Genomic DNA, 16,077 nt, shown 5'->3' on the forward strand with positions numbered 1-16,077 from the left:
GGAAAGAGATCTTATCCAACCATGGCGGGAGCTGCACCTGTGCAGCACCGCTAAACGACAACAAATACAGGGATAAGGTAGTCATTTCACAGGTGGGTCCTATCTGGGCCCCACATGTAAAATGACCACCTCCCCCTGTATTTGGGGTGGGTTTTCGAGCTGCACAGTGCAGCTCCCGCCACAGCTGCACAAGAGCCAAGTCCGGGAACTATGCGACACAATGAGAATGGATTGAAATGACTCTACCTGGAAATCTACAATCGAAGATGCTTCTGATATTCTTGGAAATCATCTATTTGGGGACTTGAGGTTAGAGATACGGAGCTATGTGTGTGTGTGTGTGTGTGATGGTCCGTAGCTAGAATTTACCATAGATCAAGCCTTCTATCCTAACAATCTTCACTACCATGGACTTCTCAAACAATGCTCAATTCAATTATTTTGGGTGAAATGATCGAGCAACTGAAGATACAAAGAAGAAAGCGCACAAAGCGAGATACAAAAAAAATGTGAACTAAAGACTAACCAGAGGTCGTTTCATCTGATGACCTTTCTGCTTCTATCATTTTCTTGGGGTTCGCCATCTTGTGTCGACATTCTAGACTGGAAAGACTTGGAAGTCTTTGGCAGTACTGATAGATTTTTTATGATGAAGACAATGGCCTCACAATCTCTTGCCTATAAGACAGGAGATCGTCTCTTCCACTATTCTCATCTGTCTTCCACAATCGTCTTCTTCAATGAGATCTCCACAAATTTCATGGCTCCTACTCCTCCTCCTCTACTCTGTTTCTGTTCTATTCTCCATTGATGAAGTTGATCTGGTTTGTGGCCAATGTCTCGAGGATCAGAGATCTCTGTTGCTCCAACTGAATCGAAGTCTCTCTTTCTATCCGAGACCCCGTTCCGTTGCGTCAAAGCTTGCGTCTTGGAACACAAGCACTGATTGCTGTAATTGGAAGGGCGTAGCCTGCGACGAAGATTCTGGTCATGTTAACGGTCTCGACCTCAGTAGCGAATATATATCCGGTGGAATTGAAAATTCAAGCAGCAGTCTCTTTAATCTTCGATATCTCCAGAGCTTGAATTTGGCTGACAACTACTTCTATTCTACGATTCCATCTGGGCTTGGCAAATTCGTCAATTTGACCAACCTCAACCTGTCCAACGCGGGTTTTACAGGCCAAGTTCCCATTGAGATCTCACGTCTGACGAGGTTAGTTTCTCTTGATCTCTCCGCTACTTCGTTTGGACTCAGTTTGTTGAGACTCGAAAAGCCGGATCTCAGAACTCTTGTTCGGAACCTATCAGGATTGAGGACTCTCCGTCTTGATGGAGTGAATATATCAGCGAATGGCAGTCAATGGTGTCAGGCCTTATCCTCTGTACTTCCTAATCTGCAAGTGTTGAGCTTGTCCAACTGTTATCTTTTAGGGCCGCTGGATTCTTCACTTGCAAAACTAAGTTTCCTCTCACAGATTCGTCTCAGCCAGAACAATATATCTGAAGTACCAATATTCTTGGGGGATTTCAGAAACTTGACTTCCTTGCATCTCAGTTCTTGTGGGTTACACGGGACATTCCCGGAAAGAATTCTTCAGCTAAGGACCCTTCGAACCCTCGATGTATCGCTGAACCCGCGTCTGCATGGTTTTCTACCGGAATTTCCTCCCAAGGGAGGATCTCTTCAGACCTTGGTACTCTCTACCACTAGCTTCTCAGATTCGTTACCAGAATCTATAAGCCATCTTAGCCTTCTGTCCAAATTAAAGCTTAAGAGTTGCAGCTTCAATGGATCAATTCCATCATCAATTATAGAACTCAAGCAGCTTGATTCTTTGGATTTGTCGCTTAACAGCTTCACTGGTCTCATACCTCCATTGCCTGAAACTCTAACCCAGGTAAACCTTGCCCATAATTATTTAACAGGTCCAATTACGGACTCTCATTGGGAGAGGTTTGCAAACCTTGTGAATCTTGACTTAAGGAACAATTCACTCAATGGAACGATACCATCGTCTCTATTCACCCTGCCAACAGTCAAAAAGTTACAACTAAACCAAAACCAATTTGCTGGCCAAATCATGGAGATACACAATATGTCTTCAGCACCGTTGGATACCCTTGATTTGAGTAGCAATAATCTGGAGGGACCAATACCATTATCAATATTTGAACTCCAGGATCTTAGTGTCCTTACGCTTTCTTCAAACAATTTCAGTGGCACAATCCCTCAATCAATATGTAATGCTGGTTATCTTCAAGTTCTTGATCTATCTAATAACAGCTTGAACGGCACAATCCCCTCATGTTTGGCTGACATGAGCGCTACACTGACGGTACTGAACCTACGGCATAACAACTTTGTTGGTCATATTCCTCAGGAATTTCCAGTTGGGTGCACTCTAAGGACACTGGATCTTAGTGGGAACAGATTAGAAGGACCATTGCCTTCAGCCCTGACTGAATGCATAAAGTTAGAGGTTCTCAATCTTGGGAACAACCAAATAAATGGCCCATTTCCATTCTGCTTGGGAAGCTGTACTGACTTACGGGTCCTTGTTCTGCGCTCCAATAGATTCAGCGGACCCATTGAAGGTGGAGGCACAAATTATACTTTCCCAAAACTGCAAATTGTTGACCTCTCTTCCAATAACTTCACTGGTAATCTTCCCACTGAATCCTTTGTGACATGGAAAGCAATGATGGTTGACGAGGATGTAAAACAGTCGGAAATTAAGCATGAGACATTGAGAGTCAGGTTCTTAAAATACAGTCAAGTGTACTACCAGGATACAGTGACAGTTACAATCAATGGACAAGAAATGGAGTTGACAAAGATCCTAACCGTCTATACCTCCATTGACTTGTCAAACAATGGATTCCAAGGGGAGATTCCAAATGTGATAGGAAACCTCACTGCTCTCTATTTTCTTAATTTGTCACACAATGCTCTAACTGGTCGAATACCATCATCCCTGGGGAACCTGAAACAGCTCGAGTCATTAGACCTCTCAAGCAACAAGTTAATAGGAGAGATCCCTCAGCAGCTGACAAATCTAACATTCCTTTCGGTCCTGAACCTCTAGTGGAACAACTTTTCGGGGATGATACCAAAGGGATCTCAATTTCCGACATTTACAGAAACATCCTTTGAAGGGAATGAAGGCTTATGTGGATCCCCTTTGCCAAGAAACTGCGCAGGCAATGAAGCAGCATTAGCACCAGCAAGACTACCACCAATATTACCAGCAATATTACCAGGAGCAACATCAAAAATAAAAGGCCAATTGTTGTTTGGGTATGATTGGCAATTCGTACTGAGCGGATTGTTTGTGGGATTTGGAGGGGGAGCGGGAATGTCTCTGGCGTTTTTCTTCTTTTCAGATCGAGGAAGGAAATGGATGTTGACCCGCTAATGAAAAGTAGGATCCTTACCATGCTTTCCATATCTTACTTAATTTTAGTAATGTTCTGGTCTTCGATCTAGACCTGTTTCAACATTTTTACATTCTCAGAATCGAATCCAAACCGCTTGTGTGAACACTGAGGAAACCCGGAAGCATCCGGATCTTCTGTAGCATCCCCTGTTTGGCCACTCAGTGCCGCCTCTAAAGTAATGTCCTCTCTCTCTCATTCTCATGTCTTTTTATGTTTACAAAGAATTATCATTAACCCTAATTTAATCCCATTGCAACAATTTATAGAGAAACAAAGAAATACAAATTTTCCGAATTGCCCCATGTATATCAAGCTTTACGGGCTTTTAATGACCCTTTAGAGGCAGCTCACATCGCAGTCCAAAGAATACAAGACATCAACCCATCGCTTGTCCTACACTTAAATCTCTCAAAGGATCATACTTATCAGAGTATCCCAACCCCCACTCCCTCCGAAGACAAATGAGGAGTTGAAACAGTGGAGATAATTTCACTGACAGAGGAAATATAATACAACCAAAGTTGCAAAGTATAGCAGAAATATAAACCCAGTGGGTCTTCCATGGGATGTGGGACCCACCTCTGGTGTGTAGGGCCACACTCCATGGAAGGTCCAGATTTAACCCCACACGTCCCCATTTTGGGACCTGATCCAAACTCCACATATGGGAAGAAGATACATTGAATATCGAGGCCGGCTCAAGGTGTACGAGAATGTTATGGTACATAAACACGTGCCGAACTCTTGAATATCAGTCTCAAATTTGACATGTATCCAATCCACATTATATCTTAAAAATATCTCATAGTCAGAATTTCTAGATCACCCATTTACATGACCAAAAAAAAAAAAAAAAAACACATTAGATATGGAAAATTATCACCTCCAGTTTGCTGACCAGCCCAGTTCCCCAGTTCCTCTAATAGGGGGATGGTGGACCCCACCCGGGCAGAGTGTTTGGGCATGGGTAGAGAGGTCATTTCAGCCCCTCTTTGTTAGAGGAACTGGGGAACTGGGCCGGGCAGCCAACTGGAGGTGATAAAGATCCCATTAGGTATAGATATATATAATGGGATAATTTCACATACATGGTCTAACAATGATAAGCTAATCGTTATGGGACATTATTTTAAGTCACGTGGTAGGATGATACGATGATTTTAACCATTGAATAGATATGTCTAAGTTTGGATTAACCTAGTCATATCTCGGGATTCTCGCCCCTTGTATGTCTATTCATCTTAATAGTTTCTATATTTTCAAATTTTATTTTGTCACTTGACAATATCCTTTTCAAACTTGACATGTAAGAAGAAAAACAATGATCATACCATCCCTCTCACATTCTCTCCTCTATGACACTTCTCTTCTCTTTGACATGGTTACAGTATTCGAACTAAGTGCACCCATTGAGTTGGCATGAGAGATTCCATTCACACTGGCAGTGTGGTGATCCCCGGCCTGCCCATTCTCCCGTCTCCCATCTTTATAATAACAATGTATATGACATGTAAGGACTAGCTTTGCCTATTGTAAATTTAAGTGAAATTGGCTATAAATTGGTTATAATATTATTTACTAAGTCTTCGTTTCCATGTATATTTGTAACAACATGATATGTGCCAAGAAAAAGGGACCTAAAAAAGTTGTAAATTGTAATTGAAATTGATTATAATTATAGGATGCATCTTATAGTCACCAACAGGGTGAAGTTAGAAATTGTAACCTTCTTTTGATTATCTCTTGTCTTATTTTCAAAAGTCTTTTAAATCTAGAGTAAAATGCTGTTTTCAAAATAAGCTGAAAGTGAATTATCATTATATCATTTTCAATAGTTGTCATTGTCCATTTGAAATGACATGATTTACCATCATAAAAAAAAAAGTTGTGTGTTATATTAAAAGGGCAAAAAAGAAAAATGAGAGCATGTTTCTTGTCTGGGAGTGTTGAAGTAAGATTTTCCCATAATTATAGGGTAGAGAGGTCATTTATGGGGAGGGGAGGAGAGAGATAGACACAATGCAAAGCTAGCTTAGGCAATGCTCCCAAACAAAAAAACATTTTCCCTTATATTTATATGTTTGGGAAGTAGATTGCTACTAGGTTTTGTGGCCCTCGCATCAGCATAGGGGCCAATGGGAGCACACATTTGGGCATCCAAAAGGAGGGGCGGGTGGTTATTTCACCGTCTCATGTGAGAGGTTGTAGGAAGGGTGCTGTGGAGCAGCGTTCTTTTTCCCTATATGTTAATTTATTTTTGCTTTCATATGTGTATGTTAATTTATGTGTGTTTTATTTCAAATGTGAAATGTACATATTGACCTTTTAAGAATTTTTGGTAACTTGAAAGTCAAGTGTTCCCTCTAGTTTTATAAGAACAATGTTCCTAGGTAAATGGCTTTTAAACCCGCCCCCTCAACCCAAAAAAATAACACCATATAAAATGGCTTTTGTTCCTCTTACTTCATGCGACATAAACTATAAGGGAAAATTACAGTGTCATCCCCTGAGGTTTGCATAAATCATAACATAACCCCTTGTGTTTCCAAATTATACAACTACACCCCCTTAGTTTTGATGATTTGTTATAGTCGGCCCCATTCCGTTATATCATTCCCGTTATGTTGTACGGAGATGGTAATTCATGACCTAAAATGATTAATTTACCCCTAATAGTCATTTGAGCTTCCCACACCCTTCCCTGCCCTGTTACTAGAACTAAGGAGCTTCCCTCCCCGTTTTGGTTCTCTGCAACTTCAGAAGAGGGCAATGTATACAGGGAGGGTTCATCGCCATCCCATCCCTGCTACACGATTTGAGAAGTGTGCGACCACCGTAGCGACGTGAATCCATCTCTGAGAACTGCGACGTTGGAAAGCCATCATTGAGATTTGCAACCTACGACGACAACCTGCGACGAAGGTCACTCTAGTAGGTAGGAGTAACTCCACACACTCTGATCAAGTTCTGATGGTCAGATCTGGAGTTTTAAGGGATTAATAATTGGTTTCATCGAACTCAGCTTCATATACCAATCTGCATATCCTGATGACCACCACCACCACCCTTCACTTCATTGGTTTCATCGAACTCAGCTTCATATGTCTCCTGGGCTCTCTTTTCTTGCTGTAATGGTTGCATCTCTTCCTGCCTTGGAGGCTCAAAGGGTTCAACACCACAAGCACCCCACATGAGATTCTCATCTAAAAACCCAAACCCAGATGGAATTATTGGAGATGAGGAGATGGGTATGCTCTGATCAATAGAAGATCGACTAGCAAAATCAAAAGAAACCTGCAAGTTTTGGCCTTTAACATTCCAAGCAAGATTGGGATTTTGGTATTCATAGGAGGGATTAATAATTTTCATGGTTTCATGAAATGGAGTATGAATTTGAGTAGAAGCAGTATATGCAAAAGATGGATGAGGAGGAGGAGGTGGTGGTGGTGGCAATGTGATATCTCTCATTTGTGAATTTACTAAGAAAATTGAAGTGGGTTCTTGGTAGATATGAAGATTATTGCATGCATTGTTATTTTTATTGCTGGTAAACTGGTGAGAAGGGACGAGATTGTGAGTTTTTGGATCCAATCCTTGTGCAATCAGCTTTTTCTTAATGCATGAGTTCCAGAAATTCTTCACCTCATTATCTATTCTTCCTGGTAGATGCTTAGCTATCTGGGCCCATCTGTGAAAAATAAATAAATTAAGGAACTTTATCTGATGAGAAATCGGAAATGCTGAGAAATATGATGGGTTGGGATTTTAAAGAATTTGATCACACAAACAAACCTGTTGCCTAGAATTCTATGAACATCAGTGATGGTTCTTTCTTCGTGTTCAGAAAATGAACCCCTTTTCAGCTCTGGTCTTAGGTAGTTAATCCATCTCAGTCTGCAACTCTTTCCACACCTTGCAGCCCTGCAACCTCAAATCAATTAAACCCCTTAATTTATTAGAGCTAGCTAGAAGAAAATTATTAACTAACTAGATAGCTAGAGATGATCGAGAGGAGAAGTTTATTTCTCTAGTTCTGAGTTCTGACCTGCTTGTTTTGGAACAAAATTTTTTAGGGTTAATAGCAAATGACTGAGAGAAACGAAAAAAAATCGGAGAGAGCAAGTATAGAGGGAGAATAGATGAGAGAGAGAAATAGATGTATACCTGTACGATGGAATTGTAGTTCACCAATGGGGATGGAGGCAACTTCACATTTGGATTTGCAGGTCAACGATGGATTTGCAGGCCAATGGAGGCAACTTCACATTTGGGGAAGAAAACAGTAAAAGGGTTTGGGTTATAATCTTACATTAGGGCAAAGATGAAATTTCCACTAAGTTTAAACAACATATTAGACGAGGGCAAAGTTGGTATATCAAATATATAAGTTAACACCATCCCCTTACCGTCAGCTGAGGGGGTGTAGCTGTATAATTTGGAAACACAGGAGGTCATGCTGTAATTTATACAAACCTCAAGGGGACACTGTAATTTACCCAAAATATAATGATATTCACATGTAGAATCCTCCATAGCATTTTTCTACGAATATATTGTGCGACTGTAAAAAATACCATGTGACAATTGTAATTTTGAGAATAGATAATGGTTTTATAAATATATGGGTAAATTACACATGACCCCTTGATTTTCAAACGAAACTTAGATCACCCCTTGGTTTTTGAAAAAACTCAAATCATCCCTTGGTTTTTGAAAAAACTTAAATCACCCCTGATTTAGACCCCAATATGACAAATTAGTCCCTACTATTAGTTTTATGTTGTTAAGTGATGATGTCAACTAGTTAAATAATTTTAAATCCCTAAACTACCCTTGACCAATGTTGAAGATGAAGGAAGGGTAGTATTATAAATTTAAAAATTCTAATGTTTTAATACAAGGTTAAAATAGTCTTTTCACACCAATAATTATCAACAGACTAACACTATAACTGTAAAACGGGTGATTTGAGTTTTTTCAAAAATCAAGGGATGACGTGTAATTTACCCTAAATATATTTGGTAATATGATAGTTCTAGAATCTAAATGGAACTAGCTTTTACATCACACATGTCAAAGCTTCCCTTTTCCATTACTTATCTTATATCTCCCTAAAGTGTAGGGAAATCATTATCATCCAATTTCCCTTTTATATATTTCACTAAATATTTTTCCTAATCGTCCAATAGCTAACATAACAAATAAGTAATTTTGCCTTTATATGGTCTAGTGTAGAGAGGCATCTCTCCATAGGATACTATGTGGTAGGACGATTCGGCAATTTTAAATTTCTAGATAGACAAGGATACTCTCGGTAGGTCATATGTTAAATTTTCAACTCAAATGCAACCATATAATCCATGTGTATTGTCATGCATATTCATGTATGTCTATTATACTCCAAGTAGAAATGCGCACTCTCCCTTTTCTGAATCTTTTAATTTGAAGTATTTTCAATTAGATTGAAACTTGACATATGAACAAAAAACCTAGTGATCTATCTATTTGTAAAATTTGGACCATATTGAATCAATCATATGGCAAATTCAGGTCTTGTTTAAAAGAGATTATGCGTGAAGGGCCCTTTTGTCCTAAAAAAATTAAGGAGAGGTTTAACGAAAGTATAATTATATCCCTCAATTTTGGATAATTCTATGTAACCCCCCTAACCCCCCTAAGGTAGGTTCATAAACATTAACACATACACCCATTTCGTTAGTTTATGACTAACAATGTTTAAAAATGTGACGTGAACTGACAAGATTACCCATGCAAAAAAATAAAAACCTGCAACTCATTTTCCCCGGATCGATTGGGGAAGATGAGTTGCAGTATCCTTGTAGGGAACACCATGGAAATCTACAAACTTGAGATGAAATGAAAAAACAGTAATAATGAACCTCAGCGACGCCACTCTTCTTCTTCCTCCTCCTCTTCTTCTTCGTCTTTTACACCACCACCACCCACCATTGCCGCAACCTCCACCACCACCCACTTATTGCATTCTTGAACGGCCTGATGGACAGACCTTCCTTGCTGTTTTGGCAGCTCGTGCTAGTGCATATGTTGTTGAAGAAGGTTCATGATTCTAATCAGAGGTTTGCCATATCCAATAATGGGAAATGGATTTAGGGTTTCAAGTTTTGGGGAAATTGGCAAAGATGAGGGTTCTGTTTTTTGTGAACCTGAAGATCCCAAGAGCCGCTTGAAAAATTCCGATAAAGAAAGTGGAACCTAGATTTATATATTCCCAAGATGAGTTTGTCTGTTAGATCTGTGAGGCGTTTGTTGCTTCTATTTGGAATTGTTGTTATGGTTATCATTGAGTAATCGAATTTTATTTTGTGCATCTTTTTCTGTAGTTCTTTCTTTTCTGCTGCCTTGATTATATTTGAATCCCAAAAATGGTTTGTGTGCGATTTCAGGCTTCCATTTCATCTCAAGTTCGTAGATTTCCATGGTGCTCCTTAAAAGGATACCTGCAACTTTGGGGAAGATGAGTTGCATTTTGTTTTTTTTAGAAGGACAATTTTATTATTTCATTTCATATTTTTAATGTTGTTAGTCATAATCTGACCTTCCTAGATTTATGCAGATCCAAATATCTAGCCGGCGGCCACTGACCTAGAAACTCTTCCCAAGAGGATAGATTACAATAATATCTAATAATAATAAATTTTTTTGCAATAGAAGCCAAAAAACGTGTTCACACCTAACAACACATTTTCTATAGTACCTGAGCAATGGAGAAAAGGATAAATAATACATTTTCTACAATAGCTGAACAATGGTGAAAAGGATAAATTTAGCATATTCTGTCATTTATTCAGAAGCAAGAGGGAAAAGACAAGTATGTGATTGAAGAAAATAATAGGTAAAAGTTTTCATGTACGAACGTGCATCTGCATGACCTGCAATGAATACAATCAGATTTACGTAAATTTCAATCCAAAATGACATAAAAATCTCAAATTTTTTATTCAGATTTACATAAATTTCAATCCAAAATGACATAAAAATCTCAAATTTTTTATTTGATGGAATTGATAGGAGAATCTCTAGCTAGTTCTGCCAATTCTTTTAAGATTTCCATGGAGAGCAGTTGGTATTATACAAGTCAATTGTAAGTCCCTTCAACGTCACTGAGTTGGATCATTAATTTCTGAGCGACGTGTTGGACTCAGACCCTCACAATGTCTTATGTACAGTTCAATTAAATGAAATGAAATGATTGGAACCCGCTTAATTACGCTCTTCTGTAGCGTGATATAGCGTGTAACGCACATTTGACGGTCTACAGCATATGTGTTGAACTGTGTGCACATGCGTTGTAGACCGTTGAATGATGCGCTACACGCTGTGTCACGCTAGAAGGGAACCCAAATCCGCTTACCACCCCCATTCTTCTAGTAGCCTATGGGTTTGTTTTTATCAGCTAGAAAAGGAGTGGGAGACCCGTTTTGGCAGAGAGCCGTATAGATCATCTGTAGGTCATCTTCACTCACAACCATGGTTTGAGATATCGGATCGGATCGGCCGATATTGATCGGATTGAATCCAATCAATATCGATCAAAGCCAATGCCAAGATTTGACCGATATAATAAGGTTTGATTGGATCAGTCGATCTGATCCTTTACCGATCCAATTGAATATTTTACTTATTTTTTTAAAATTTTAAAATTATTTTTTTAGTTTTTTATATTATATTGATCGATACCAATCGATTTTGACTAATCCGATCCGATCCCAAAATCACAACATCCACCAACTCTGTCCGATACTTGATCCGATCCATGAAAAACTGATTTTGGAGGGTTTTTTTATCGATTTAGATCGATCCAATCTCGATCCAAAAAGATTTTGACCATGACCGATTCCGAGACCGATACTTGAATTTTGAACCTTACTCACAAGTGTCACAATTGAGTGGGACCCCATAAATTATTGACTTTTGTCTTTTTGTTTTTTTGGTATTCTTTTACTTTGAATTTAGATATTTTTAATCTACCGGCCTCATGCTTATTTTCTTTTCCTTTAATTATTAGAAGACTTAAGACCCCATGTTTTGACTATAAAAACAAAATAAAAAAATAAAAAAAAAAAAGAAAAATTAATTGATTGCGTAACACGACGTAGACACAGCTGCACGCGATGAAAAAGTGAAAAACATCACTAGAAGCTTTATGTCAGAACTTTACTAATGTCTTAACTAAAAAACAAAAAGAGAGGTTCACTAATTGTCACAAAATAACCTAATCTACCATGAATCAATTTGTTTCATGTGACAGTGCTTTATTTGAGGTGGAGTAATATCCACATTTTTTGAGAGTTTTTAATACGGCTTCTTGACTTTACTCCCAGATAGAGACTCACCAAGTCGCGCATTTGCTTCCCTTCTCAGTTTTAGACTTTTCTTCAAATCTTTCCATGGTTTGTTTTTACATGTATTCCCTATATTGGCGTCGTCAATCTGTGAATCCATCTTTGCTGCCAAACAAAATCAAGAGAAAACCAGAAACCTTGAGCTTCAAAAGGACAAAGTCGTTGTTTGAAGATTCAAAACTCAAGAATAGTCTTTTCTTTGATTTGGATTTAACAATGGCCGACACTAAAACGCGTCCCCCAATTAAAACCATCCAAAACCAATCACTCTCTCTCTCTCAGTCTCTGTCGTTGTTCAGTCGTCTGTGTTAACCGTAAGCGTTCCACGCCGAGCCGGCTCCTTAGGGAGTGGCAAAAGTCAAGTTAACAGTCTTTCTTTCTTCACCCTCGTGAAGCCACTTAATTAAGACCTTCCAGCTCCCACTTTCTCATTCTCATGGGTGTGTGTCTCCCGATCACATCCGATGAGATTTCCACTGTTTTCATGGCTCCTCCTCCTCCTCTACTCTGTTTCTGTTCTTTTCTCCATTGATGAAGTTCTGGTTTGTGGCCAATGTCTTGAGGATCAGAGATCTCTGTTGCTCAAGCTGAATCAAAGTCTCTCTTTCTATCCGCGGCTCCGTTCCGTTGCTTCAAAGCTTGCGACTTGGAATACAAGCACTGATTGCTGTAGATGGAGGGGCGTCAGCTGCGACAAAGATTCTGGTCATGTTAACGTTCTCGACCTCAGCAGCGAATATATATCCGGAGGAATTAACAATTCAAGCAGCAGTCTCTTTAAACTTCGACATCTCCAGAGCTTGAATTTGGCTAACAACTACTTCAATTCTACGATTCCATTTGGGTTTGGCAAATTCGTCAATTTGACCAACCTCAACCTGTCCAACGCGGGTTTTGCAGGCCAAGTTCCCATTGAGATCTCACGTCTGACGAGGTTAGTTTCTCTTGATCTCTCCGCTACTTCGTTTGGACTCACTTTGTTGAGACTCGAAAAGCCGGATCTCAGAACTCTTGTTCGGAACCTATCAGGATTGAGGACTCTCCGTCTTGATGGAGTGAATATATCAGCGTATGGCAGTCAATGGTGTCAGGCCTTATCCTCTGCACTTCCTAATCTGCAAGTGTTGAGCTTGTCCAACTGTTATCTTTTAGGGCCGCTGGATTCTTCACTTGCAAAACTAAGTTTCCTCTCACAGATTCGTCTCAGCCAGAACAATATATCTGAAGTACCAATATTCTTGGGGGATTTCAGAAACTTAACTTCCTTGCATCTCAGTTCTTGTGGGTTACACGGGACATTCCCGGACAGAATTCTTCAGCTAAGGACCCTTCGAACCCTCGATGTATCGCTGAACCCGCGTCTGCATGGTTTTCTACCGGAATTTCCTCCCAAGGGAGGATCTCTTCAGACCCTGGTACTCTCTACCACTAGCTTCTCAGGTTCGTTACCAGAATCTATAAGCCATCTTAGTCTTCTGTCCAAATTAGAGCTTAAGAGTTGCAGTTTCAATGGATCAATTCCATCATCAATTATAGAACTCAAGCAGCTTGATTCTTTGGATTTGTCGCTTAACAGCTTCACTGGTCTCATACCTCCATTGCCTGAAACTCTAACCCTGGTAAACCTTGCCCATAATTATTTAACAGGTCCAATTACGGACTCTCCTTGGGAGAGGTTTGCAAACCTTGTGAATCTTGACTTAAGGAACAATTCACTCAACGGAACGATACCATGGTCTCTATTCACCCTGCCAACACTCAAAAAGTTACAACTAAACCAAAACCAATTTGCTGGCCAAATCATGGAGATACACAATATGTCTTCAGCACCGTTGGATACCCTTGATTTGAGTAGCAATAATCTGGAGGGACCAATACCATTATCAATATTTGAACTCCAGAATCTAAGTGTCCTTGCGCTTTCTTCCAACAATTTCAATGGCACTATAGAGCTTGAGATGTTTCAGAAACTACAGAACCTTACTAGTCTTGATCTTTCCTACAATAACTTGCTGGTCAACATTGCTGTTCGTAATTCTGACTCATCATTCCCCCAGATCCGCAAACTGATATTGGCATCCTGCAAGCTGCGAGGCTTCCCTGATTTCTTAAGTCGAAACCAATCAATAATGAGTAATCTAGACCTGTCCAATAATCAAATTCAAGGGAAAATACCCACTTGGGTTTGGAAAATTGGTGATGGGTCTCTTACTTATTTGAACCTTTCTTTTAACTTCCTCGACAGTCTGGAACGACCTTTGCCGGATCTGAGTAATAGTGCATTGTCTGTTCTTGACCTTCACTCCAACTTGCTCCAAGGACCAATCCCAGTTCTGTCATCAACCCTCACATATTTGGATTTCTCAAACAACAGCTTTCAATCCATCATCCCATCTACTATCACTCCTTCCCTTGTCTTCACCATCTTCTTTTCTCTCTCAAGCAATAATCTCACCGGGGAAATCCCTCAATCAATATGTAATGCTGGTTATCTTCGAGTTCTTGATCTATCTAATAACAGCTTGAACGGCACAATCCCCTCATGTTTGGCTGACATGAGCGCTACACTGACGGTACTGAACCTACGGCATAACAACTTTGTTGGTCATATTCCTCAGGAATTTCCAGTTGGGTGCACTCTAAGGACACTGGATCTTAGTGGGAACAGATTAGAAGGACCATTGCCTTCAGCCCTGACTGAATGCATAAAGTTAGAGGTTCTCAATCTTGGGAACAACCAAATAAATGGCCCATTTCCATTCTGCTTGGGAAGCTGTACTGACTTACGGGTCCTTGTTCTGCGCTCCAATAGATTCAGCGGACCCATTGAAGGTGGAGGCACAAATTATACTTTCCCAAAGCTGCAAATTGTTGACCTCTCTTCCAATAACTTCACTGGTAATTTTCCCACTGAATCCTTTATGACATGGAAAGCAATGATGGTTGACGAGGATGTAAAACAGTCGGAAATTAAGCATGAGACATTGAGAGTCAGGTTCTTAAAATACAGTCAAGTGTACTACCAGGATACAGTGACAGTTACAATCAAAGGACAAGAAATGGAGTTGACAAAGATCCTAACCGTCTATACCTCCATTGACTTGTCAAACAATGGATTCCAAGGGGAGATTCCAAATGTGATAGGAAACCTCACTGCTCTCTATTTTCTTAATTTGTCACACAATGCTCTAACTGGTCGAATACCATCATCCCTGGGGAACCTGAAACAGCTCGAGTCATTAGACCTCTCAAGCAACAAGTTAATAGGAGAGATCCCTCAGCAGCTGACAAATCTAACATTCCTTTCGGTCCTGAACCTCTCGTGGAACAACTTTTCGGGGATGATACCAAAGGGATCTCAATTTCAGACATTTACAGAAACATCCTTTGAAGGGAATGAAGGCTTATGTGGAGCCCCTTTGTCAAGAAATGCACAGGCAATGTTTCACCGCCAACATCCAGATCTGGAAACATGGGTTCACAATCTGATGAATTTGATTGGAAGTTCATATTTAGTGGAGTGGGTTTTGGTGGAGGAGCTGCAATGGTTGTTGCACCACTGATGTTTTGGAAGAAGGGAAGGAAATGGTATGACGAACAAGTGGAAAGATTTGTTTTCATGATAATCCCCTCTGCAAGTTTGCTCTATACCACCTGTGATGATGGAGGGGATGAGACGGAGGAAAATATGGAAGAAGAGCTTCCAGAGATAAGTGGAGAATCCGATGATGAAGAGGAAGGAAACAAAGATGAAGAAAGATGGGGGAAATTTTGTGTCTTCTGTTCCAAATTAGACAGTAGCAGGAAGAAGATTGTACATAATCCCAATTGCTCTTGCCATAGTTCGTCTCCAATCATTTATTCTACCACCTCTTCTTCTTAGGTTGAAATTGTCAAGTTCACAAATTTCCCAAGCCTTGAATATTCTGTATATAAACAGAGAAAAGAGCACCCATTAGACATCGTTACTGAAGCATAAATTTTGTCATTATATTTCTACGTGCTTGGTTTTCTGTGATTTATTCGTCAAAGAATACGAAGCTTGTTTTTATCATTCATGAAATGGATTTTCTTGGCTTAGCCATATAAATTTTTCTTTCAGTGATTCCATCAAACAAGAGCGTAACAATACTCTGCACCACTAAATTAAAGATCAAAATTTAAGCAACAAAGTTCTTTAATTTGAAATCTTCAGCCATTGAACAACAGAGACTACCTCAACACAAGTGGGAATTAATCAAAGTCGAGAATC

At 39.7% G+C, this 16,077-nt stretch overlaps 1 protein-coding gene across 1 annotated transcript; it reads left to right on the top strand.

Moving 5' to 3' along the window:
- The first annotated feature begins 653 nt into the window (after positions 1-653).
- LOC122671517 (receptor-like protein 7) lies at positions 654-15,844 on the top strand. The gene is made up of 2 exons (XM_043868779.1): positions 654-767; positions 12,320-15,844. Exons 1-2 carry the CDS (start codon positions 741-743, stop codon positions 15,386-15,388), a joined length of 3,096 nt encoding a protein of 1,031 aa, XP_043724714.1. The 5' UTR covers positions 654-740; the 3' UTR covers positions 15,389-15,844.
- Positions 15,845-16,077: the final 233 nt, after the last annotated feature.

Source organism: Telopea speciosissima, chromosome 1 (assembly GCF_018873765.1).
Source record: "Telopea speciosissima isolate NSW1024214 ecotype Mountain lineage chromosome 1, Tspe_v1, whole genome shotgun sequence".
Lineage (NCBI taxonomy): Eukaryota > Viridiplantae > Streptophyta > Magnoliopsida > Proteales > Proteaceae > Telopea > Telopea speciosissima.

What these genes read in the sequence shown, in the direction of transcription:
- LOC122671517 (XM_043868779.1), top strand. Translation starts at nt 741, where the DNA reads ATGAGATCTCCACAAATTTCATGGCTC. An exon ending in CTCCACAAATTTCATGGCTC is followed by an intron (nt 768 to 12,319) that starts CTACTCCTCCTC and finishes TCATGGCTCCTC; the next exon opens with CTCCTCCTCTACTCTGTTTC.